The following is a 26,805-nucleotide window of genomic DNA, read 5'->3' as shown; positions in this document are numbered from 1 at the left end:
CAGGTCCAATGTCCGCATGCTATACGAATACCTTGTGCACCATTTCAAAATCATCAACAATAACACGTATTGTAAATGTCACGTCAACCTTACTTGGGGGACGTTGTTATGCAGCTTGGCTCTTTGTTTTGTTTCGTGGGCGGCCACGAGACTTGAGCTCGCAGGGGCCAAGAATGCATCAATAGGATGTCGCAAACACCAATGGGCACCCACATACATCCACGCACACTATATATATAGCACCGCCCTTGCGGAACGCATTGCTAAAGTTGGTGCTTTCGTTTTCGAATCCTGTGTGGCTGGAAAGCCAATACAGTTAATCGATTCAGAGATGGAGGTTGGCGTGGTCTTTTGATTCTATTCTTACCGTGCCCTTTACTGCTGGCGAACCAGAATGCTAATTAGCTATCAAGGGCCCTACCTATAACACGTATTAAAATACCTGTATATGATATTACGAGGAAATGTACAATGTTGTATGAAACGCAAATGAGTTGGTAAACATTGCTTGAAGCAAAAGTTTTACGAGAATTAATATTGGTATAATATTGTTGTCGTTCCTTAAGCGTTGTTGGTGATAAGTCGTTCGTTCAGTCCTAGAAGTGAATGAAACCAGGTTGGTGTGTAAATTATAGGTCTCAAAACTGTACGAAATACGTAAAATGCGACTTGCAGAATTTGGATCCAGTGTTCATGATCCATATGGTCTACAGATGCCGGAAGACCGCTTTCAAATAACCAAACACCGCACACTCTTGGTCCGTCACGCGCAGTGACATCACCTATTGCGGCATTGCCAGCGGCCAAGCCGTTAGCGTGTCGTTCCGCCTGACAAAACAACCGATTTCACGTTCAGTAATTTCTTTAAACTTTCACACGAATACGTGCGCGAGCCAGCCACAAGATAACAACGCACGGGAGTAAGTGGCATTCGGACACGTTTGGACAACCGGCGGTTGGCAACAGGTTACACTCATTGCATTGGTTTGGCGAATTATCACGTGTAGGCTTAACGCATCACAATGCCACTCATGAATCGAGTCACATCGATCAATCCCTGAATAGCATCGGACTGTAGCAGTCCTTTGTGTACAGCGACACCCACTGGTGAATGCCTAAACAAACAGTAGTTACTTCGTGTTTCGAGGTCATATCCCCGTGTTGGCATTTTAAACATGAAGGGCCAGCCATCAGCATGTTGATTAAATTTCATCTGGACACAGATTAGCCGAAAAAAAGCGTTCAAGCCGCCAAAAGCAGTGCCCGTATTCGCGATATTAACCGTGTCACCCACTGCTATGGGTAGGTTTAGAAGTAATTTAGCACGCAAAAAATGCACCACCTTAACCATTAATACTGCGTTACGGAAGATCATTGGATATCAGCACCGTAATCCTTGATGAATAACTGGAATTGGCAGCTCTGACAGCTGTAATTTTTTATGCTTTCCATCAATATTTGAAAGTGTTAATACATTAGCTGTCCGTCTGTAAATGCTCTCATGAAGGCCCTATATCAATATCGTACCTGAAAGTTATGCTCTGATTAGGGAGTTTCCCGACAGAAAACCTTCCAAATTGATAAAAGCAAAGCCCCAAAACCAACGCCAAAATAACTATTTGCAAATATACAAATACGTTTTCTCCCAAAGGCGACCCAACAGCATCAGTACTGCAAATACCTGGGAACACGTTTGAAAGTAATACATGCTTTGTTCCGTGTTTGGTTTAAAAATAGAATGTACTTTATTACCTGCATTTATGAAACAGGACATATCTTGTTTCACCAAATAAGCAATGAGTGTCCAACTGGTATTTTAACGTGTAAATTTGACTGCACAATTAACACAATCATCTACTTAACACCCACAAGGCACAGACGAGTTTTTCTTTTTATTCCAGGCAGTGTTCATGTAAGTAGAAGTGATTGACGTGGTTTCAATAAAAGCAATGGATTCAGAGTTGCATACATTTATTGATGATAAATAATCTACGGACCACATCCAACCATACTTGTGAGTGCAGCATCGTAGTTTATACCGGTTCTAATCGAGTGAAGTAGAGATTCAGCAGCTGGTAAATTTCAAACGTAAGCATCGATAGTCTGCAGTGAACTTGCACTTCTCTTGCATCTTCCGTTTGGGAGTTGTGAAAAACTTTTTACATGAGGAAAAACATTAAAATTAAGTGTTTTGCAAATGTATCTTCGGCAGTCCTACGGCTATATATTCCGGGTATTGATGCAGCAACGGCGCGTTTGTGTCAGAACATCTAGCAGGCAAAATGGTTGATGGGCATAATTGTAATCATATAACACGTGCTTTTCAATGCAGCTCTAACAAGAAATGTTTTGTAAATGAAGAATGCGAGCAAACACTTGTGACAAACAGGGAAATGTTGCATGCGACAGGCTCCACATTTCAGATCTGGTAAGCGTTGAAGCCTGCCGAGGATGTTCTTCACTAACCATGACCTGTTTGCCAATAGCAGGTAATTTTACATTTGCAAGTGTTGATTTGAGGCAGCCCTTTCAAAAGCCCCATCAGACTGTACGGCATGGTTTTCAAACATGGAACACGATTTCATACAAGTACATACATTTGCACGTGTCAAAAGCCTGGACCAAAACATGTTAATATTATGACAAGATAATTAAGTCAAGATTCTAATTACATCTCCTTAAATATGCGCATGGTCAATGAAGAACGAAATCCAACGATTTGAAATTGTACAAACAGGCCACCCATCAGTGACTATTGTTAGACTGCTGCGGTTAAGCTACATATACAATAGTTCACAACTACTAAAGTGTGCATTTATTTCCTTGACAGTAGTGTCTTGAATCACGAACACAGGAAGACAGTCCAAGGAGGTAGCTAAACTCCACTATTGGGTCGAACTGCCCAATCTCACTCTCCACGGCCATGCAACAAAAAATAAATGAACTCCTGACACCTCTTTTGCATATTCTGACAGATTTCTGACAGTTGTCTATTCTAATCTTCCAACGCGAACCACATCCTTCAATTAAAATAAAACATGAAAGAATTAAACCAAAGTTGTTCGGTTGGATGTTTTTTTGATAGAGAACCAAGTAAATCTGTCCCCATTAAGAGCTATAGCAGGTCAAATTTGTCGATGGAGACATCAATACAAATCGAAAACACGAGACCATATCCTCCAATGCCATTTAATTGCATCAACTGTTCAGTGTTCTACAGTTGTGCTGATCAGTATGGATACCTATTTTGCAAATTTATATATATCCTGATCATACAGCCAATTCAAGCGCAATTACCAATTTTAATTAGATGTTGTACATTCGTTAAAAGGATGAGCTGATGCTATTAAATATATTTTTACCTTTTTTTAATCAAAGATGGTAACCCAGGACTTGAATAAAGGGTCTCAAGAGATGCTGGCTTGCCACTCGTGAGTGGGCATTAATCTCTCCTGCACTAACGGCACACCACACACTCCCACAGCACGTACACTTGTTATGTAAACATAAAAATAACTTTACGTGAAAACATGACGCTGTGCGCATTTAAACCTAAACCTGTAAATAATTAATTTTAACACGAAGCACAATATTCTGGATAGTACAATACTATACATCGTGGTATTTTGAATAACTTTAACATTCAGAAATATGCCCAATTGGGGTAATAAGGAGTAACAAACCACATGCAAAAAGTGCTGATGAAATATATCTGCGGCACACAGATGGAGTTAAAAATGTGCCCAACTGACCTGATATTAATACGGACGTGTAACAACGTTAAAATGGAAGCCGTGCCACATTATATCATATCCTGTAAAAAACAAAGTGCACTGCGGGTGCTGAAAATATGCTTGTGTACCGTATGTTTTACATTCTGTTTAGGATTGTGGTGTTGTTTCTATCTACTCAGCAGCCAGTTTAAACCCCAGTTCCCGCACGGGACTGTAAGCATTACTGCTCGCCGACAGACTCGAGCCACCTGGTGTAGGCAGCAGCAGAGCGAGCCTGCAGCGAGCCCGGCGACTCTGCCAGGGCCCGCGCCGCAAACGACGCCTCGTCCTGCAAGCTGTACGGCCTCGGCTCGGCCTTCAGACGCTTCGAGCCCTGCCCGTTGGCGCGCCCGCGAGTGTGCGAAGCGCTCGGCGACCCGCCGTTTGCCACACTGCCGCTGCCATCGCCTGCGCCATCCTTGGCGTTTTCACTGTGGCTGCCGGTGCCTTCGTGTTGAGCGCCGCGTGTTTTATCCGGCACCCGCGTACCGCTGGGGCTGGACGACCCACCCTTGCCGTCATTCCGGTGCCACAGATGATACAAGAACCTCCTGCAAATAAAAAAAAATACGTAGCACATCAACAGTGGGTAAGCTACGTTCATGTCATGTAGCGTCAACAGTCTTGAAGCTCTTGGCACGTGGAACAAAACGTCAGACGTCTTGCCGAAAAACACACAGTACGACTTGATAACACATCGTAGAACTACGATGCAATCTTTGCGCAGTATAACAACCGACCAATTCACGTCTACTGTGAAGACAAAATTGCCCGGAATGAGCCGATAGTCATATTTCTATGCAGGCTTGTGCTCAAATGGGCCATCACCAAACACAATGGTGTTCACAAGGTTATATGGTGGACAGGAGAAGGGACTGCTGCAAAAAAACCCCCTTGCTGTACTACACTCCACGCTTCCAAATACAGTACACGCAGACAGCAGGATGGAGTATCATCAAAAAGACCCACATGGCATGAGAAGGCCCTCATCTACCAGTAATGTACATCAATTGTGAGCGCGTAGATATTCAATAAAGGACCCTGTTCTAAGGAACTCCCTAAAGTACCTGTGAGACCACAGCGTCTCATGGCCAGGGTAAGCAAGGATGAGGTCGGTGCAGAGGTCGAATTCTCGATGGAGCAGCGTCGTCAGGGCCACCGTGTCGCTTTGCGGACCAGATTCTGCCAGGGCGGCCCCTGGGCCCTCGCCGTCCTGCTGCGCCGTCTCTGACAAGGGGCTCACACGGGTGGGGTCCCCGGCGCTGGAGGTGGCGGCGGCGGCCAGCGAGTTCAGCAGGAACTGCCTGTAGTGAAAGCCGCTGTGATCCGAGACGTGCGTCCGTACCCAGGGCTCGGTGGCAGCGAGCTCAGTGAGCAGCGCCTGCTCAGTTACAAATGGAGCAAAGTTCACGGAATATTTTTACAACGAAAATTATTGCTGCCGAGCAGAGTGCTTGTGTGATAATATGCCAAGTTCTATTTTCCGCAAGTGCTAAAAGTGTGCAAGAGGTGGACGGCTCCTACCTTCACACTGCAGCGAGCCACGTTCTGCAGGACCCATATTCGGTGGGACCAGGCGTTGTAGTTGCTAGGGTAGCGCTCGGCGGCAGCGCGGCACACGCTCATCTCCCCCTGCACCAAGTGCCACACAGCCTCCGCTCGCGCCGCCGCAAACTCATCGCCGTCATCTGCAGATGCTCGTGCCCGCTCCTGAGAGTTCAGCAATCTCTGTAATACCCATCGCCTGCCGGGAGAATTGTAACAATGCAGCGCAGTGAGGCGAGGCAGCTGTCGACGCACACCGTCAGCATGCAAGAAATGACAAGGCGGTTTTTGGATTGGTATTCCCGAGCAGCGGTTAAGATGCTTGAGTTTACGATCGACTGGAAACGGAAATGTGCCGTCTGACGTTCACTGATCAATGTAAGCACGGCTAACCTGTGTATCCAGGTCTCCGGGCTCTTTGGGAATTTGGTGAGGGCTAGGCTGCCCAGACGAAGATCCTTCCTGGGCTCCAAGAGATTGGCTGCGATGAGTTCCTTTCTGAAAATACAGTATGTGGGGTTGAATTAGACATATGCATCACAAGGGGAGCATTACACCAAAGGCAACGCATTACTATGGGAAAAAAATCACACGGCTGTGCCTGGAATGACTATCAAGACTGTACATGTTCAGTGTGGCTAAAAAGTCCATAATAACATCACTCTTCTTGGCCCAATTACTAAAAAGTATTTTCCATTTCATCATGACATTATTTTAATTCCAATATATTCCTTCCAATAAAATATTACTACAATTTTGCACCTTTTAAAACATTATGGCACACACATCACAAAAATGTTTGAGTGCACATAAAACCGTGCTGTCTTACAATAAAAAGCAAAGCAGTCCGAAACTCACAATAACTCTTAATTTTGGAGCTTTCGTGACTGCAGGAATTATTCTTTGGTTATTTTGGTAAAGTCACGTATAAAGATAAAATAATAAATTAAATAATAGCATACGACATTTCGATTGCAACACAAGCAATCATCATCAGGTATCATGAAATAGCAACATAAAATCTAACCAGAAAACTATAGACAGATTTTATGTTGCTATTTCATTATACCTGATGATGATTGCTTGTGTTGCAATCGAAACGTCGTATGCTATTATTTAATTTATTCTTTTATCTTTATACGTGACCTCACAATAACTGTCTATTACACATTCATTGATTGGTTATCACTGAGTGTCCTCACCGTACATTCCATGCTGTAGTGCAGTCAGGATTAAGAAGCAGCAGCGTGTGAGTCAGTTCAGCCAGGCCTACGGAGGATACACAGGAAGATGTAAAAGCATTATGAGCAGCCCAACAGAGGAAATGGTAAAAACGAAACTTATATTAGAGTTGGGGGAAAATACCTATACATGGGAATCTGCGAGAGCCACACTCCGCACCTCCGATGAGCACGGTTGGCTATATACGGTGCAAAATAAGTTCAACATACATACATTCACCTCGAGGCAAATTCAGTTGTTTGCAATTGCTCAACAAAAACAGCTTAGAACAGCATATGGAAACCAAAAACAGTACTCTACGAGGGAAAAGCTCCACGGCTGAGCATGGGACACGCTGCTTACCGTCTTGATCTGGCCAAATCTTGCGCTGACGGAAGTGCACAAGTTGCCCGTGCACATGGGGCACCAAGAGCTTGATGCACCAGCTCTCCAGGCCCAGCTTGCTGCCCACCAGCACAACGGGACTGCGGTTGTAGCGAGCCTCCGAAACGGGGATCACGCCAATCTCATCACTGGAGTGGCGGCGGTGGCGGCGGAGAAAAATACGAGGAATCACACACAAGCACAGAAAGGGCGATTGAGCATATTTAATGTTGGAAATCCTCCATATCAGAATATCACATGCAGGCACCCCTACACATGTTTTAGTGTTGTAAACTGTGCTGTTAGTGAGCCCCTATTAAGGCTAGCAAATGTTTTAGCAGTCCGATGTTACCATGCCGCCTCGGCTACGAGACATGTAAATATTTATCTGTAAAAAATATTAATAAGCCTAAAATAAAATATTCAAATTGTGGGTGGAATAATCTATTATTCATAATGTATACTACCTGTTTGAAAATTGTATATTTAGGCTAATGGAAGGAATGAGACAAAAATATCATATATATATGAGAAAATTTAAACATGCCAAAACATTCCTTAATTTTGATCATCACATGCAGACATGTAACATAGACATGTTACTTAAAATTTAGAAATCCCTGGTTTGTAAGTGTCCACAATTCCCACAAATTAACGTATATTATCAATACCCACCCTTGATTGACAACTGCAATATACAACTAATTCGTGCTTTACTGACTCAAGTATATTCAATTTAAAAAAATACCACCTCTGATGCAACCATGGTCCAAATTTGCTGAATCAGAAATTACTAGCAACGGCTAATTAGCAAAAACGATTTTCCCTGTGGGGGTTGACATCCCTGTAAACAAGACATACGCATCTCAGCAGGTCTATAAAACTCAAAACATGCGTTAAATCACGTAATGCCTCTTAGTTGTTACAAATTATGGGGTTGTTTATCTAAATTATTTTTTAAACATACATAGAGTTTACAACATTGGCTGATATCTTTGAGCAGTTGTGCCTTCTACATAACATGTAGATGCAGTGTTTAAAATAATAAAATAATCTTTGGAATATGACCTAAATGACATGGGCAATGGCAAAACATGCACAAACGGCTACTGATGCGCCATTCATTTAAGCCCTAACACATCCTGTGACATGGCCAAAATTACATTTACGGTGTAAGCACAGTGCGATTATTTCTGAGTCGATAAAAACTACTTGGCGGCACCAATGTGTTCACCGGTAAAATAAAAATAAATGTTTAACCACAAAACCCACGCATATGAACGGTTTTCTGCAATGCTTCCCAACATGCGTTTGTCGAGAATATCGGACAGCGACTCTGCGGAAACCTTTGATCAATTGAACCGGATTTCTCTAAGTCCCTACCTAATATATCACGCTTACTAATGAGCCTTTGTCTGTCGAATTCTCACCTGGTTAAACAATTAACGTTACCTAAAATTGAAATGCCATGATATGGGCCCATCAAGAGAGTCGTGTGCCGCCACCACTTTAGGCGAGGAGTTCGTGCATACACCCATCCGACCTGAGTTAGAAAGCGTTGGCAGTGTTAACTATAAAACCATTTCAAATTGTCACGTTACATTTTAGTCCTACTCGAGCCGGAGGGCCTACACACCTGCGATGGCATTCCACGTTCTCATGGCAGGGCCAATTTTTATATCAAATCTTCTGGATTTGCTACGCTGTCGCGAATCGCTCTTCGGTCTCGTTATTACATTTCCACGGTGGGCAACCTCTTTTGACAGCAAATCCGTCACCAGTCTCAAGCCCATCTGTGGAAAAGAGCTTCACGGCTCATCGGATTCCTCCAGCAGAAATATTCTGATATTCGCGGTGAACATGTTTCTTGTTAGTCGTTGGTCATGCTGCGACAATGCAACGTCAGACGCAGCATCGCAGCACAGAAAGGCGTACGAGTGAAACCCGCACACACCAGGCGAGTTACGTAACAATGAGAGAATTAAAACAAAGAGTAAAAATAACTGTGGACACGACCCAAGTAGATGGGGCGCCCACGCCTAAGAGCGTCGATTCCACTACTCGCGACTGCCGCACGAAATAGGAATCGATTTCTTACACAACATTGCATTTGAATAAATGCACAATCCACGGTGGTTAAACGCTCTTCACGTACCGTGCCAACCACAATTACCACAGCGCAACATGCACGAACCGACCAAAACTCTTATCGAAACACGAAACCATTCAACGTAAACAAAAAAAAAAGAGTCGTAGGAATCGATTCTCGTCGGCTTAACAAAACTACCCGATTCCAGGGAATCGATACAAACCCAGACCCTATCATCATCACAAGCGCCACGAACGACCACCACGCGACATCAACAGCGACCACGCACGCGATTAAGTGAGGGGGGAAGGCGCGGGAGAGAGACGCACATGGCCGGGTTCTTGCGGAAAGCGTTGCCGATGTCTTTGAGGATTCTCCGCACCAAGTCGCGCGCCTCCGCCTCCTCCTCCGCCCCCGCCATCTTCACAGGCCGCTCGTGAAGTGAACCGCCGGGCCGTGACGTCACCGCGAGTGGGCGGTGATTGGGGGGGGCGTGGTCTCGTCAAAATATGGGCGGGGCTCCCTTCGTCCGAGTGGGCGGGGATTATGTAGAGTGGGCCGGGGGGGACTCTTCGGCGAAGTGAGCGGGGGCCCAAGTATAGTGGGCGGGGCCAACCTGTGTAGTGGGCGTGGCCACAAGTATAGTGGGCGGGGCCCAAGTGTAGTGGGCGGGGCTTGCAAGTATAGTGGGCGGGGCCCACACGTATAGTGGGCGGGGCCCAATGAGAGTAGGCGTGGTCTCATGTGAGTGGGCGGGGCCTCGATGAAATCATATTTTGTGAGTGATTCAAAATATGTATTTACTTTATGTTTAAGTGATTTGTTTACCCTTCATATACTCTGCACTCCTAAACGTGTTTTTGTATTGTTTGTTGTTGTAAAGTTCTGACCCCGTGCGCCTACTGGACATGTGTGAAAATATCTTTATAGCTCATCGGATTTCTACAGTTATAAAAATATACATTTATATACTTTTTCAATTCTGATTTGTTTAAACACCAGCGCAGTGTAACTCACTCGAACTCTTGACGCTGCTGGTGACGTCTCCGCTGTGGGCGGGAGGGTGGGGGCGTGGTGGTGGAGGGGGGGGTGACATGACGTCATAGCCAGCAGCGGCACGCGGCATCATCAGCGCGCGACGTGAAACTCGCGCCAAAAATTACCGGCATCAGAAGCAGTCGGAACGCAGCACCACCTCATCATCATCAGCAGCACTGCTCTGTCTCATCATCATCAGCACTGCCTTATCAGCATCAGCACTGTCTCATCATCAGTACTGTCTCATCATCAGCACTGCTCTGTCTCATCATTATCATCAGCACTGCTCGGTCTCATCATCAGCACTGCTCTGTATCATCAGCTGCACGTGCCAATCAATCATAAGTACTGATCTACATAATCATCAGCAACACGCGCTGTAATACGATACAAGCAGACTGCGAGTGAATCACCGATCAGCGCTCAAGCCGCGATCAGCATGTCACTCATCAGCGCGCCGCAATCAATGATGGGCACGCGGCAATGAACAAGTTAATCATCATCAGCACTGCTCTATCATCATCAGCACTCTGTCTCATCATCAGCACTGCTCTGTCTCATCATAAGCAGCACTCCCCTGTCTCATCATCATCAGCACTCTGTGTCATCAGCACTGCTCTGTGTCATCATCAGCACTTCTCTGTATCATCATCAGCACTGCTCTGTGTCATCATCAGCACTTCCCTGTCTCATCAGCACTTCCCTGTCTCATCATCAGCACTGCTCTGTGTCATCATCAGCAGCACTGCTCTGTGTCATCAGCAGCACTGCTCTGTATCATCATCAGCAGCTCCGTCTCATCATCAGCACTGCCCTGTCTCATCATCATCAGCTGTAGGCGACCTCGCCAGCAGCTGGAGTTGGGATCCCCACGCCGTCTCGGCCAGACACGGCGATGCCAAAGTACGCTGCCGGGTTAAAAGCGCTACGTTTGTATTGAGCAAGGGCTGTTGTTTTTGTTTAACATCTGTAGTGTCAGCAAGCCACCGGCCCACGCACCCCGTCTCGCATGCCCTGCCAACCCTTACCGTGTTTACCCCGTAGTCTTGTACAGGGAAATTGAGTTTTCAGGTCCATACGGCGTTACAGCCGTTTCAATACGGGCAAAATATTTTTTTGGTCTTTATTTGTTTGTGTTTCTCCCTTGTGATGGGACTTTGTAGTAGGGATGAACGTGGAGATTTATAAGGGCACGGGGTGACCAGTAAGGTCTGAATTGGTCTGTAATAAGGCACTGATAAGGTGTTGACAGGCATGGGATGGCAGTGACCACCGTTGCACAAACGGTGTCATCGTAGTCCATAACAAAGGGGATGGGGGGGGGGTAGATCGCGTAAATATAAATGTGTCAACAACAAATCTAGTGGCGACTGCACAGATTGACCATGCTGTCATTGCTAATGTCGCTCAGCAGAGGAAAGAAGCGCAAAGCCGCTGGAACTTCGTCACAGGCTGGATCCATACTCGCCTTCTTCCGACCCCGCTCGCCTCCCAAGCAGTTGTGCCAGTCCTCGGGCTCCGAACAAAGCCCGAACAGAGGGGGCAACGGTGGGGAAAGCACTGGACGAAAGACCAAGCGAGCCAGGAATGATAACCATGCTGTGGCAAGGTCGCCAAATCACCAAAGACATGAGGATGATGAGTTACAGAATCCGGATTTGGAGTCCTGCAGATTTGCGACGCACAAGAAGCCTGGAACCGCAGAGCGAGGCAATGGCAGTGTGCAGGAAACACACACCGTGCCACTTGCTGTAAAGCCACATATGAGTCCATACTTCAAGCGGACAGAGGCTGGGCACGAGAGAGAAGAGAGCCAAGGAGCTGCCCATAGGAGGAGTCTGTCCTCCAAGCTGTCTCGGACATTCCTGAGAAGTGGATGCTCGTCAAAAAGAAGTGTTTGTATGAGGCTGTTTGATGATGATGATGATGATGATGGAGATGTTGATGCTGGCAAATGGATGGGAGAGACTGAGGTGGAGCCTGGAGGTCAGCCCAGTGGATCACAGAAAGAAAACGTGAAGGTGGCAGTCGTATGCCATAGGGAGCAATCCCTGGGATCTAGAAAAAGAAGTGACCCCGAAGATGCCTGCATTGACTTGACGGCATCAGAACTTGAATGCAAAATAATGAAGCAGTCGTCCAAACTCAGACGTAGTACAAGGAAGACGATCAATCGCTTCAAAGAAACACTGCCTCCTCAGGGTAAAGAAGTGACTGCTCTTGGCTCGCTAGCTAATATACCTGGAAAAGATGCGTCCGAGCCCGACGAGCTTAGGGAGCCACTGCAAAATTCAGAGACAAAACAAGAAAGTGGGAGAGGAGAGGCAGGCTCGGCAGCCAAGATTACGCAAGTGACAAATAACAAGGGCATCGCGGATGATTGCAAATTAGTACGCACACCCTCTTTGAGGAAGCAGCCTTCGGCAACAGCTCCTTTGGGTACGAAGGCATCGCGAGTGTCATGTGAAACCGGGCCCGGTGTCACAAACTTGCCCAAGGCCACCAATGGCAATAAAGCGAATCAGACATCGAATGAACGTCGATCTCGGCCGTCCGTTGAGAAGGCAGCCCACACGTGGGGAGAGGAGGAGCCTGAGGAGGGCGAGCTGGGCGAGGATGACAGCGAGGACGACGGTGTGTCTGCAGACGTGGGGGATGGGCGCCCCGATTTATACCTCGAGAACTTCCTGACGGTGCTCCGCACCGTGATGAGTCACGAACACGACCGGGTGCTCTTCAACAACGAAGACATGGCCATCATCGACAAATTCCATTCCCTCTCAGGTGTCGTAACGCCCTGCGTCACACGCGAGGTTAATCGTTTTCTTGGGTAAATCTTGAGAAATATTTTAAATAATGTGATTGGGTGCTTCCGCAAGATTGTTATTGCAGCTTCGTGATTGTGCTATATGGTACGGTTTGTAACAACCTAGTTCTTTAAGGCTATACGGGGGATCTTTGTTGTTGCAGAAGCTGCCCAGAAGTTGTACGTGCGTCTGTTCCAGAGGAAGGTGCGCTGGCTGCCCACGGTCACACTCAAGTACGCGCGCATCGCGGCCGACCTCACGGCTGCCCTGGACGAGCTGATAAGCTCGGAGCTCCTGCAGTCCGGTCAGTGCCCTGCAAACCAGGATCCTGCGTCCAGATCGCACATGACCGAGCCACGTGGCATTCAGATTCATTCATAGAGAATGCGGTGTGCGTCATAATAATAGTTGATAAGACTTTAAGTACAAATTGCATTGCACCATTCTAATCGCGGCAAGGCTATGGTGAGGGCGCTGTGTTTCACAGACGTATAATCTGCCAGTAGGTAGTAATGTTGCGATGTGGTTTTACCCAATTAAGTAATTTGTGAGTATTTTTTTCTAAAATGGACCATGACGCTGGCACACGTGGCCTACTCTTAAATGGATTGTGTAGAATGGATGAATATATTTGGGTTAGCAACAACTTAGGGAGGTTTACATCTAGAAGTGGATAGATCATGGCTAATAATGATGATTTTGCTACTAGGCAATCATTGGTGCAATAATTAATGACTGAGCACCGAAATTAATTGTTACTTTTAATCCTGTTTGACAGAATCTGAGCTGACGGACGTAAGTGAAGCTCTGTCCGTGCTGCCGGCACCTGAGTTGAGGTTGGTGGCGCGGTCCTTTCACGTTGCCGTCGCCGGCGGCGTCCACAGACAGCAGCTGGTGGAGGCACTAGCACGACTCGCACGCCAGCGCTCCGTCCTCAGCCTCATGGGCGCACGTGGCACGGACGCCAACCCGGCCGTTCTGCGCAGGTTCCTGCCCCAACAACGACTCACCACTCTAACATTTTACAACGGACCCGTGCCGGGGCTGTGCCGAGCTAGCCTGGCACGGTTCGGGAGGTGCTAGGTTGTTTTGCTACAGCAGAAGCCGAACCGTGCCGCTGATGTCACACGCAAAAGAAAAGGAGTCGAGTCACATGTGTAGATTACGCACTGACTGACGTCACACGCACTGAGTGTGTCATTAGCCTCGTCCCAGGCCCTCCTTGCCCCCAAAACAGATCCAATCACACACCTTCCTTTAAAAATATGAACTCCTCCATTTCACCTACATGTGCACGCTTGTTCTACTTGTTGTGCAGCGTCTTGAGATGCAGTTGCATTCAGACGATTGCACAAAACCCAAACTGTGATTGTACACGTTTTTTGGCGAGTGTTGTTTTCACGCGTTGCGTCCCTTGTGTGCGATCGCCAGGGCCCGCGAGCGGCTGGGCCGCTGCGTGCGTGTGCGCCGGGCCCTGCGGGCCGTGTTCTCGCGCGCGATGCTCCTCTTCTCGCCGGCCGAGTCCCCGGACGAGGAGGACGCGGCGAGCGGCGGCCAGGGCTCGCTGCTCACCGTGCTCATGGTCGGCATGGCGCGTCTGCGCTTCCCGGCGTACACCGTGCGCCGCCAGACCCACATCTTCCCCAGCCGCGACGCCCTCCTCAGGCACGGCTCGGTCACAGTCGGTCACTGCATTATTATTATTGCTATGCTAAACACCACAAAATCTCGAGAGTTTAAACAAAACAAAGGGGATTTGGTTATTGAATGGAATTATGGTGTCTTGTTTAATCAGAGATCAGTTGTTGACCATGCAGTAGCTTTAAGGTCGAGCAGAAGGAAGCAATGACGAGGCGTGGTAGTGTTAATGGCATTGATTAAGAAAATTGCATTGATTATGGTAATCAATTCCATTTTCTTAAAGGCCTTTTCTCCTGATTAATTTTGTTACGTGTTTTGGGAGTGTGGGGGGGGGTTGTATCCGTGGTTAAATCATGAGCCTGTCTGCTTATATTAGGTTTTAGAATTGCGTGAGTTCCTTGCTTTAAGTGCAGTGCATCGCCTGGCGACCTCTGAGTGAAACGCGCTTTATACGTGTAAATTATTATTAATTGCCAGAGGTGGGACAAAGTCATTGTTATGCAAGTCCAAGTCGAGTCGCAAGTCATCAAATTCATGACTCGAGTCTGACTCGAGTCCAAGTCACATGACTCGAGTCCACATCTCATAGGTGGGACAAAGTCATTGTTATGCAAGTCCAAGTCGAGTCGCAAGTCATCAAATTCATGACTCGAGTCTGACTCGAGTCCAAGTCACATGACTCGAGTCCACACCTCTGTTAATTGCAATGATCACCAATCCACTGTGAAAGCAGATTAGTTGTGATCAGCAGGCCGAGTATGCAGGCTGCATTATTAGAGGCTCGTCCTGGAAAAAACTTGATAATCTTCATTTACATTGAGATACCCCAAACCAGCCTCATTGGCAGAATTTACAATCCACTTTCGATCGAGACTCATTTTTATTGCATCATCTTCACAAATCTGGCTATAAAATTAACTTTTTGCATCCACTTAACCTGCCTACTCTGAACCAAGCCTAGTTTTCAGACAACGGAATTTTGTGGGTCATCAAGTTTTTAAGGATACCCCTCATTTCTCTAGAAATAAAGGGTGACCACCATGCATATAACAGGTGGCCATAGAGCTGCAGGATTATGTGGTGGGCAGTAGAGGGCAGAGGAGAGTGCAATATTTATTGTTTTATATTTCTGTGGTCCCACATCTTCTGTCTGCCTTTGCCAACCTGCACTGACCAGTGTTAAAGCGATCAAATAACGCCCACGACGCGCACGATGTGGGGAGGCCCTCTCGTAAAGCCATGTCAGTCTGCGTGTGGCTCCATTGCCCTTGCTGCATCAGAACCTATCACACTTGCTGCTGCTCTTTCTCTCTTATTTGGCCATTGCCCCTGGACACAGGTATGAGACCGCCTCGCATAGCCTCAACGAGATGGATCATGCGATGAGCAGCAACAAACTGGAGGATGCATGCAGCCTGTACCGCACCGCCCGTGCAATCTGGGACGAGATGAAGCGGAGCTTGGATTTCAGGTAGGGTGTCAATGCCAGCCGGCTGGCGGCTGAGTTTTGCCTGCGGGGATGAGCAACTGCCAGATCCCCGGTTCACAAACATATATCCAAATCATCATCACGTCTAATTCACTCTCCACTGAACAATGCTCTTAAAAACTACTCTTTAGGGATAGACGTTGCGAGTGCTGCTTACCCTATTTTCACCACCAGTGAGTCACTGGGTTACGATTCCAGATCCTGATTAAAATTATTAACCGATAATTTTTTGTCTCATGTATTTTTAAAATGTTGTGGTCACGTTCGGACACTTTTGTGTGCTCTATTAACCTCAACATTATCATCATCATCATCCATGGTCAATCAACTTCTAGATGAAAGCCTCCCCAAGCCACCACTGTTGTCTAAATATAGCAAGAAAAATTCCATTTAATTTTGTATAAATCGTAAGTAATTGATTCTCCCTAGCGTGATTCGGTGCACATATCATTAGTGATATAATCAATAATATTCGATGCATTGTTGCTGATACCACAGTGATATTCTCTGTCAAATGGTTTTCATGTCTTTGCGAACTACTGCATCTCTTGCAAGAGCTGAAATTTGGAACTGGTTTTATGTTTCCTCCATGTAAATGTGTGCCCTGCACAAAACACAACTGCCAACGCTGCTACGCGGCTTCTCTTTCGGGAGCCGTTTAATCGGCTCCCCTGATTTCCATTTTGCGTTCGCTTAGACGCTTGTTCTCATTTCTGTGGGCGGCAGTCACGAGGAGGCGCTGCCCTTGCACCTGCGCTGCATGTCGGCCGGCTGGGCCTACACACGCATGATGTCACGTGGGGTGGAGATCCTGCAGCGACTGCAGCTCTACTCGGTGTGTGTGTGGACCCCACCCTCTCCCCAGAGCTCCCACTGAGGCGGCAGCCACACCACCCTCCCTTACCACTGCAACAGGGATGGGCCGGACACTACCCACAACAGCTTCATTTCATACGGTCCCAAGCCACATCAGGCAAAGTGCTTGACCCGCAAATTATATATTTCAATCACTAATTGAGTACTGGTGATATGATCAGGCAAACTAGGGTGCGCCGGGTGGGATGTGAGCAGGATGGAAGAAGGCTGGTTATTGAGACAGGCATTGGAATAGTCTCCATGAGTCCGGCGACAAAGGAGAAGACCTAAGAACAGATCGTGGGCTGCTGTCGGGGGAGATCTTGGAGGTGCATATCTCGTGTTGCAGCATCTGCACCATCTGGCAAAGGGTAGAGAGCATCGGCAAGGTTTGGTGGCACCAACGGCTTTGGCCATGATGACATCTCGAGCTTGAATCGAATACTAGAGAGGAATATATTTGACTTAGCAACACTGTTTTAAATGTGAGCACTCTCAGTCACTACTGTTTTTGCAAAGGGCCTCTTTATGCTCGGGTGACATGCTCATTATTTATTTATTATTATTTGATAATGCTGCGTATGTGTGTTAGTGTGTGACCTGCTAAAAACGGATTTAAAAAATCCTATTCAGCCCCCCAGGAATTGAAAGGCCCTCCACCCCTGCTCTAAAATGTTGTCATTTGTTTCCATGAACGCTGGCACACAGACAAAAATCACAGCTTACCACGAGGTCACGCAGCCCATGGGAAATTATTACTGTAAATGAGAAACAGCATTTTAACCAAGATGAAGACAGGTGTAAGCCAATAACCAAATAACTTTGAATGTGCCCGACATGATCAGGGTGGGGCCTGGGTAGTGCTGAGGTGGGTGACCAACATACATAAACAGATGGTTTATTGCAACTATGAGTGCCAAATAGCATCATTGGTGGTTTAAGCAAGAACAGCAATGGTTAATCAAGATTTTGGGAAACAGTATCTTTAGTATCTCTTTCCCCGGCTGCTATGAACAGGGAGGCATTACAATGAAGAGACGGAGATCTCTTCGTCTATCTGGATTTTGCAGGGAGCACGTTTGACAGACGTAAAACAAATCAATCCTGCGGTGCTGCATGCTAACAGGAGGCGGTCGAGCAGCTGCACTCGCTGTTGTCGCAGCAGACGTACTGCATTCAGCGCCGTGGATCCTGGTGGGACCGCCTGGCACTGAACCTGCAGCACCACCTCAAAGACACGCCAAAAGTACGTAAGCGTCACCTCGCCAGGGAGGCTCGATGTTCGTCTGGCTTACTATGATTTGTCGGTCACACTATGCAACCTGTTTGAGGTCGTCTCCCCTGCAGATTCGTATTGACTATCCATGCGGAGAATTCTTGAATTTTATTATGATTCTCACTCTGTGATGCATCCATGAAATTGTGCAGCTAGGAATTTATGACTGAAAATTATTTGTGTAGTTTCCATTTTTGCCAATGGAGGAAATGAGCAATAGTGAGACAGATGTGATAAACATTATAGCGATAACTTGACTTTTTTCCACTTGACTTTCGTCGCTTCGCTCTTTAGACCGTTTTCAATTATGACCACATTTCAAATTTCGTCCACGCGGATTTCCTTTTGCGTCCGATTCCATCCCAAACCTTCCACGACGTTCGCACCACGTGCCGTCTTTTTCGTTCAGTCTTTGAATAGAAGTCGTTCAGTGAGCATTTATTATATTTGTCTTTATTCATATATTATGAATATTGTATTTATTTCCGTGATTATACTGTAAACAATTCATAGTTATTTTTGCGAAAACAGTATAATACTACAGTGTTCATAGTTATTTTCGTGATTATAAAACACATGTACAGTATTCATACTGTGCTTATTTTTGTGATTAATGTCAAATACTTATTTTTGTGCTTTAATATATTCCTAATAATGGGTCCTAAGTGTGGTTATAGTAAAGCTAAAATAACCCATGAGGTTCTCAATTTGCAAGAAAAGCTTGACATAGTCAAACTTAATAAGCAAGGCTAAATAAAGGCTCTGCTTTAGCATTCGTCCATTTTTGACATTCGTAGATGCTCTGGTCCCTAACCAGACGAAAGTGCGAGGTATTCCTGTTGAAACATGAAAAAAATGATAAAATATTAATATAATAAAACAATACAATTGTGTACCCCTCATGACAATTTAATCTTGGGAAATTAATCATCACCATAATAATTTTCATCAATCTCAAGGCACTAAAAGAGTTTTGACTTTAAAACCCCACGCATGGCAAACACAAATCCAAAAGCACATCATCACAATCGGCATCAAGTATAAATGCGTCCTGCATTGGAAGCATTCCCTTGATAAGATATCACCTTCGTATGGAACTGTCCTGCAATGTTTGTGTAAATCACAAACACAAAAACAACACACCCTGCAAGTCAGCGCTCCGCACACACTCTCGTCTCAGATTTCATTAACCACCTGCAGGCTGCTCTTCAATAAATGTAAGGGTATAATAGCGCTTGGTTGCGGAATGTAGGAGTAGTATTTTTTTATATTTGTTTAGCAATTCCACACAGGGCAGTTGGGTGTATTGTTACCTTAGGCAAACCTGCCAGTGCAAATAGAAATTATGCCCAAATGTTACGTGGTGCTGGTTGCCCAGAATCCAATTAATTTTCTGCTTGTTTTACACGCTGTGGTTTTCTAAAACATGACTTCTTTAATACAAATACACATTTTTTTCCCCGCTGGGCTTTTAGTTATTAAGGTTTCCATTTACACACTCAGCAGAGGAAGTGAATATCAAAGTGTTGAGTCGCGAAACGGCACAGACGCCTTGGTGTTGGAACAGTACACATTGGGTATATTTTAAATACAATTTAATTTGGAAATCTAACGAATCAGCACTTTGTTGATTTAATGTATTGCTACAATCAAAGTAGAGCTGATGTAAATAAAAGTTTGCATGTGGAGGTTTTGAATGCTGCTGAATCCAATGTGATAGCATACACAACAAAAATAATAGCATTTACGAAACAATTTCTAATTTTGGACAACCCAGTTTTTTGGGAGTGGTTTTGAACCTTTTAATTTTAAAATATAATCCTGTGAATGTTTGCAACTTAAGAGCTTTCTGCTTTAGCCAATAAAAAGCGAAGCCCACTTCCAGTTACTGTGTTTAACATAACCTGCGTATAAATTTACCAAATCATCTGGAATATGCTCGATGTCATGAGATCTTGGAAGCCAAGCAGAATCGAACCTGAATAGCGCTTGGATGGATGACTACCCTGGATAGACCAGGTGGTCATAAGATTTGTGGAGCTCCAACGATGGGCAGTAGAGGTTAGTGCACCAAAATGTACTGCTCTACTCAGGGACTCTACTTACGAACATTCCACTTACAAACTTTCAGAGATACGAACAAACTGCTCGTATCTTCTTGGTTCTTTCGGTAAAGTCACGTAGAACCCAGCTTAAATATACGCTGCGAAGCTTGGTGGTGTTCATTCAGACGCTGTCTTTCCGACAGACCTGTTCTTCACCTGAGGACGGCTGCTTGCGTTGTGGCCGAAACGTCGTGAGAATTGTATTTTATTATGTTTTATTTTTATTATTTTATTATTTCCCTTCTACGTGACTTTACCGAAAGAACCAAGAAGATGATTCCCTGCAGTCACGAAAGCTTTAAATCGAAAATTAAACTGCCCGTATGTCCAGTTGCTTGTTCGAACCGAGAGTCGTAATTTTAACCACCGCGCAATAGATGGCGGTGGTGACATCTACATCTGCAGGACATGAACCAATGGCATATATAGCAAATTATACAACTTTTAAAGCCATTACCCATGTTTATTGTACATGCCATACCACGTTTGGAATCGACAGGAGTAAAGTTGGACTTACAAACAAATCGACTTACAAACAGACCTCTGGAACCTAACTCGTTCATAAGTTAAGGAGAATTATGTTTTTTCACATCTGTGCTCCCTGCCTTCACCAACCTGCACTGATCAAGACGTGGTTAAATAACCATCACTAAACGCACATGCCTGAGGATGTCCTCATTGAGCAGTTTATTGATGAAAGGGCTGTACACATTGATAAAATGGTCCTTACCAACAGAGATGAGCAATGCTCCTCGCTCCGGTGAGCAGGTAGACAATAACTGACGCAAAATACAAGTAACTAATTTGCCTGTAACGGAGCTTTTCTGCAAAAAATAAACATTTATTAGTAGCACCGGAAAAATAAAAAGGAACATTTTGGGCAATGGCCCCACTTCACATCAGAGATATGCTTGTGCACCGCTGCTAATGGAATATCACAATTTTTCTTAAATTTTCCCCAAACCATGCTGTTGGCACAAGCACCTCTGCTGTGCCATCGCACTCATACATGAGCCCGACTGCCGTGTCCCGTCTGTCGCGCGCAGGCCATTGAGGCCATCCGGCGGGGGCTGACGGACCCGTACGTGCGCACGGGACAGAGGCTTGCGCTGCACCAGCGCGCCGTGCGTATCCGCGAGTCCCCGAGCTGCAAGGCTCTGCGCCACCTGCTGCGGGACCTTCCCACCGTCGAGTACGACGAGGCGCCCAAAGTGAGGACGCGCTCGCAGCGCCACCGAGTTGCCGCACTCCGCAAGTTGGCTCCCTTGGCATGGCACCCGAGTGGCGGTTATTGTTTTGCTGGTTTTGTATTGTCGAGCAGTAAAAGAGATGATTTCTCATTCGTTCAATCATATCTATAGAATTGTATCTCCCTTGGACATTCGCTGACCCAAGCTTGAGGTGTGTGACTCGCAGAGCAATTAACACGATGTCACGACACGTGACGGCCATGTGCCTCTTGATTCTTCGCTCCGTGGCAGGTGACGATCCGTGGCAAGGCCTGTCCCCAGACGGGCATGGGCAAGTCGGTATTCTTGCGGGAGGAAGAGGAAGAAGCCATGGAGGTGGAGGTTGCGGGTGGGAGCAGAGACGGAGTGGGCGCCACCACCACCACCACCACGATCATGTGCTCTGTGGAGGAACTGGCCCTCGCCCACTACCGCTCACAGGACTTTGATCAAGGTGTGAGCTTGCGCTCATGATAAGCAGTGTAACAATGTTATTCTCCATGGAGACCCACTGGGTGTTTGGCGATTGTATCCATATCTATCAATGGACACACAACGAGTTCCATTTCTCTCAATGGAGACAACGAGTGTAGGGTCGGTGTGTCCACTATTCTCAATGGAGACCTAGCGAGCGTTGTGTGTGTGTGTGTGGAACAGGGCTGCACGGCGAGGGTGCCACGTTCTGCACGCTGTTTGGCCTGCTGCTGTGGGACGTCATTTTCTCGGGCACTGTCCCTGACGTATTCCTCAACCCCTACCAGGTGTGAGCGTCAAAGTCGAAGTGGCACATTGCACAAATATCCAGCACAGGTGGAGAATGCAGCAGAGTATGTGTGTGCACCTGGGACAGTTATTAAAAGGACTGGCATCAAAATGATGAAATTAAGAGGCGGATGAAAAAACGTTGGTCTGCTTTTGGAAAGTTGAACTTGATCATGAAACACATATCAATGTGCCTAAAGAAGAGAGTTTTTAATTGGCGGGTATTACCGTCTAGTGATATGGATCAGATACATGGGCATCCATGATTTTATTTTACAAAAACTGAAAAGTGGGAGACATAGATTAAAACACACATGCAGGTTTAGGACATAATTTTGACTGTAAGGAAGTGGGCTTGGGTAGGACACGCCACTAGAAGGGCTGATGGCCGCTGGAAATGATGAGTGAGGAAGTAGCAGCTAAGAGAGAGAATGTGCTGGAGAGGATATGCAGCCATGAAGTCAGCTCATGTGGATACCCGGTGAATTGTCAAATCACAGGACTGTGAAAACCAACAACCGCTTGGGGAGGCCTTCATCCAGAAATGGATTGATCTTAACGATGGCTGATGACCCTCCAATAAAAATAATAATTTAATGTGCATCATGAGGCCTCCTTTGCCAGTACAAAAATATAATAATAGGGTTTTTCCCCTTTTTTCTGGCGACAAAACTGAAACCTTTAACAAGGAATCATGTTTACATTACTTGATGTGAATGCTACCAGAAGCCTACTGAGGTGGAGTTGGGTGGCGATTGATGACCATGTCATCACTCATCGTTGCCACGTCATGCTGGCTAGTTTACAACATTTTGGATGCCCAGCGTTTACTCTTTCAGAATAGCTGCCGATTAATCGGTTTGGAAAAATAATTTATTATCCTTTAAGTATAATTAATAGACTAAACTTTTTTCCTGGAGCACTCGGTGCTCTGGGTTGGTAAAGCCCAATGTGGATAAGAGAACTCCCCATAAATCTCTTGTGTGCGGCGTGGCGGGAAAGGGCTTCCCACTGGACTTGTACACGGACGGCTTCTACGAGAACCGGCACGAGCTGCTGGACGAGCGGCTGGCACAGCTACGCGGGGCGACGGGCGCAGAGCTGCAGGAGTTCGTGGTGGCAGCGTGGACAGCCCACGAGGGAGAGGCGTGCGGCCTCGTCTCGTGGGAGCGCCTCATGACCCTCAGCCAGGCCACGGTAACGCGTCGCGAGCAGCCCCATGGAGGGCCTGTCGTGCGCTCAAGCCAATTCACGAGGATGGCGTCACAGCTGTGCGATAGAACGCCACCAGCGAAGGCGTACAATCACCTCTCGGTTATCTGGGCTAATGGAGGTGGGATAGCCCGGATAAAATGAAAATGCAGATAATGCAAAACGTGTAAATGAGGCTATAGAAGTGTATTGTTTATATACGTAGAATCGATTTATTTTCCAAGTTTGCGGTAATGTCGGGACTATTACTGAACCTCCACGAGCAAGGAGCAGCGAATGAGAACGAATACGAGAACCATCGTACGCTTCATCTGCAAACATGATGGCCACGGGTTATTGACTTAACTGAGGTTTTGGAGACTGTGAAGTCTGGCACTAGAACAACCGCCGATTACATAACACTATGAAACACAATTTTTGTTCTTGGGTAGTGTTATTTCGTAATTGCTTATGCCAAAAAAGTACAGACAATGGCTATTATTCCCCGCAAACTTTGCTTTTGTGACCAGGACAGTGATATTTTGAAATGTACCTATTTTCAATGCAAATTTGTGTCTTTTCGTTCACATTAAGTCAGAAAAAAACAACATATGAATCAAAATTTGCATGTATATATACTAAAGTAATACAAAAATAACGACAAAAGATTTAGAATTGAGTAGTTTTTCGAGATTGTTCCTCCCCACAGAAAACTCGGTCTGCTATGGACAGTCCCGCCTGTGGTAGTGCACCTTGGTGTCTAAATCTTTTGTCGTAATTTGTGTTACTTTTGCATAAATACATGTTAATTTTGATTCATGTTGTTTTTTTCTGACTTTGTGAACGATAAAACACAAATTTGCCCGTTTTCATTATTGAAAATAGGAAAATTTCAAAATATCACTGTCCTGGTCACAAAAGCAAAGTTTGTGGGGAATAATAGCCATTGTCTGTACTTTTTTGGCATAAGCAATTACGAAATAACACTTACTACCCAGGAACAAAAAACGAATATGTTAGTGTCATCATCACGTGCCACCTTGGCAATTTGTGTGTAATTACATAAGATGCAGGCAAGCTTCTGTTTCATTGGCAAATAAAATAAATGAAAACATTTGGCTCCGTCAGGCCAAAGGCTTTCTGTATCAATGTTTTACAGCAGCATCCCTTTAAAGTGGCAATGTCTGGACCAGTTTTAACTTTCCAAGTCTCATCAGCTGGGCATAGCTTACCTCGGCCGCCCATTCTTTTGGGGTTGATAGAAACAGCACTGCTGTGGAAGTTAAGTGGTTGTCCCAAGGGAAGTCTTGTCCCTGCCATAAGAACGTGACATTTCCACCACTAGAGCTATCAGGAAACGAGTGCTGCACCAATTTCCAATGGGAACCCGAAACATCACTTCATTATAGTTCTATTGTATTCAAAACTGAAATTCATAACTTTCAACATTAACACAGGTGGGTTTACTGCATGTTCCGATTTTGAGCAATCCGGTCTACTGTTGTGCAGAGCCTAGTGGCGAGCCTGGGCGGGCGTCTCCTGGCTGGTGTTTGTGAGCGTCTTGCCAAGAACCTGCGACACAACCGTGGTGGCCTCCCAGACCTGGTGGTGTGGAGCAGCCAAACCCTGCAGTGCAAGGTGAGAGGTCCTCGCTGGGAGCTGCAGTCACCGCATCACCAGTTCACCAAAAGCTCTCCGGCATGGTTTTGGGTTATCGGGTGTTGCTCCACATGCCGGTAGCTTCTTCAGAATCGTCAAGTAACTTGAGAACCCGGTTTGATCACAGGTGGAAAGAATCCATACTCAAGCCAAAATCAAGTGGCAGCTCAGTAGTCCGACAGGGTATTATCTTCCAAGCTACCCAGCCACCTATCTCATGTATGCATTACACTGAACGTGTACACTTGCTTGTATCATAGACACCAAGTACAGGCCCAAAGACCCAAAGTGCCAAGCGGCCAGCAACAAACAGCACTACATTACCCGTTTTAGCACTGTGGTCACTAACATTTCTTTACCCGAATAACATACAGGCAACTTTAGGATCAGCACCACCTTGACAGTTGTATTTCCTCTTTTCCCCTTGCCCACCCTGTGTGCAGCTGGTGGAGGTGAAGGGGCCCAGTGATCGGTTGTCGCAGAAGCAGCTCCTGTGGCTGCACGAGCTCATGCAGCTGGGCGCACAGGTGGAAGTGTGCCACGTAACCGCATATGGAGCCAGGGCTGCCAGACTTGAAAACTAACGTGGCCTTAGACGATTTCTCATACCTTGTTCCCATTCGTATTGGGAACCAACCTGTACTGACCCAGGAATATCTCAATCTGTGGCCATCCTGCTATTTATGTCTGTGTTCCATGAACTCACTCCCACTGCTCCACCTCGCATCTCCCCCCAGGAAGTTGACCTAAGTGACATCACAATACACTCTTTGCTTCCGTGATGACCCCGTGAAATCACTGTGTTCCATGGTTGGGCAACTCGGTTCTGATCCCAATTAAGATCGGTGTGGCATGAGCATGCCTGTTGCAGAAATGCGAGCTCTTGGGGCAAGCCTGTCCGCATGTGGTTCCTGTAGTCTATGCAAATGAGGTATTGGTGGTCTCTGCTTTGGAGTGTTCCCTTTGGTGCCAGCTGTATCTTGATTTTTAAGTCCGGTGCCTTGAACAGACTTACACCCATCATAAACGAACTTCGTCCTCAACATTTAGCGACCAATGATCCACCATTCCACGTCTTAGCACAAGATGTGTGCAACGTACATTAAATTACACCTGAATGTAGATTTGCACGTCTATATTCAGGTAAGACTGGATCATGAGGACTTGCCTGTACATGATAAAATAATGGGTTTCTTCTAGGTGGTTGCCTTTACAGCAAGATCAATTTGGCTTATTCATTTTTTTACAAAAAAAATTAAATTCAGCTTAGTATAGGTCAGAGTAATAATACAGGAGTGATTTTACTGCCAGTGAACAAGCAACACATAATCTGCAAATTGCAAGGGTTACATTTCAGAATAGATGCACTACCTCTAAGATCATGTTTGCGCCTCTCGTATGGAGTTTAATTCAACATCCAAAAATATTCTTATACAGTGCCATGAGAAGTGTTAACTGTGCAACCCTTGTGTTTTACTATTCAAGCTCAGGGTGAACAAAACATTTCAAGCGCAATTTAACCTGTGTGGGTTATTAAATGTTGATCCAACTCTAATTTTGCATTTGACACGCTGTGCTTTCAGACTAATTATGCTTTTTTTGAGTGCAAAATTGTCAAATCGTGAATGTAAAAATAAGTCGAATAAATGCACTAAAATTATTCTGGTTTTGTCATGTTGATTTTTTGGCGAACTTGGCACTGAAAACGCAAGCCATGTGGTAAACCAGTGCACGTTAAGAC

The 26,805-nt window shown here is 45.9% G+C and overlaps 2 protein-coding genes across 4 annotated transcripts; one reads left to right on the top strand and one right to left on the bottom strand.

Annotated features, from left to right (window-relative positions):
- Window positions 1–1,954: 1,954 nt before the first annotated feature.
- PTAR1 (protein prenyltransferase alpha subunit repeat containing 1) lies at window positions 1,955–9,501 on the bottom strand. Of its 2 annotated transcripts, none has more exons than XM_078600026.1 (7): window positions 9,342–9,501; window positions 6,903–7,072; window positions 6,521–6,587; window positions 5,712–5,816; window positions 5,298–5,517; window positions 4,841–5,154; window positions 1,955–4,324 (listed from the first exon to the last, which is right to left on the bottom strand). In XM_078600026.1, exons 1-7 carry the CDS (start codon window positions 9,431–9,433, stop codon window positions 3,955–3,957), a joined length of 1,338 nt encoding a protein of 445 aa, XP_078456152.1. In that variant the 5' UTR covers window positions 9,434–9,501; the 3' UTR covers window positions 1,955–3,954. The 2 variants fall into 2 exon arrangements, with proteins under 2 accessions (XP_078456152.1, XP_078456153.1); XM_078600027.1 differs by having other exon boundaries at window positions 4,187–4,324; window positions 4,841–5,077; window positions 9,342–9,500.
- A 629-nt stretch (window positions 9,502–10,130) lies between these two features.
- FAN1 (FANCD2 and FANCI associated nuclease 1) lies at window positions 10,131–26,724 on the top strand. 2 transcript variants are annotated; one of them, XM_078600020.1, is made up of 14 exons: window positions 10,131–10,953; window positions 11,465–12,834; window positions 13,021–13,161; window positions 13,636–13,843; window positions 14,289–14,522; window positions 15,838–15,969; window positions 16,714–16,822; window positions 17,969–18,088; window positions 21,270–21,434; window positions 21,705–21,906; window positions 22,110–22,213; window positions 23,217–23,411; window positions 24,915–25,043; window positions 25,508–26,724. In XM_078600020.1, exons 1-14 carry the CDS (start codon window positions 10,946–10,948, stop codon window positions 25,646–25,648), a joined length of 3,258 nt encoding a protein of 1,085 aa, XP_078456146.1. In that variant the 5' UTR covers window positions 10,131–10,945; the 3' UTR covers window positions 25,649–26,724. The 2 variants fall into 2 exon arrangements, with proteins under 2 accessions (XP_078456146.1, XP_078456145.1); XM_078600019.1 differs by having other exon boundaries at window positions 11,462–12,834.
- The last annotated feature ends 81 nt before the right edge of the window (window positions 26,725–26,805 follow it).

The sequence above is a fragment of the Lampetra planeri genome, chromosome 13, assembly GCF_965212315.1.
Source record: "Lampetra planeri chromosome 13, kcLamPlan1.2.h2, whole genome shotgun sequence".
In the NCBI taxonomy this organism is placed as follows: Eukaryota; Metazoa; Chordata; class Hyperoartia; order Petromyzontiformes; family Petromyzontidae; genus Lampetra; species Lampetra planeri.
Note: the sequence above shows the minus strand (reverse complement) of the source record. Positions and strands in the feature narration are given on the sequence as shown.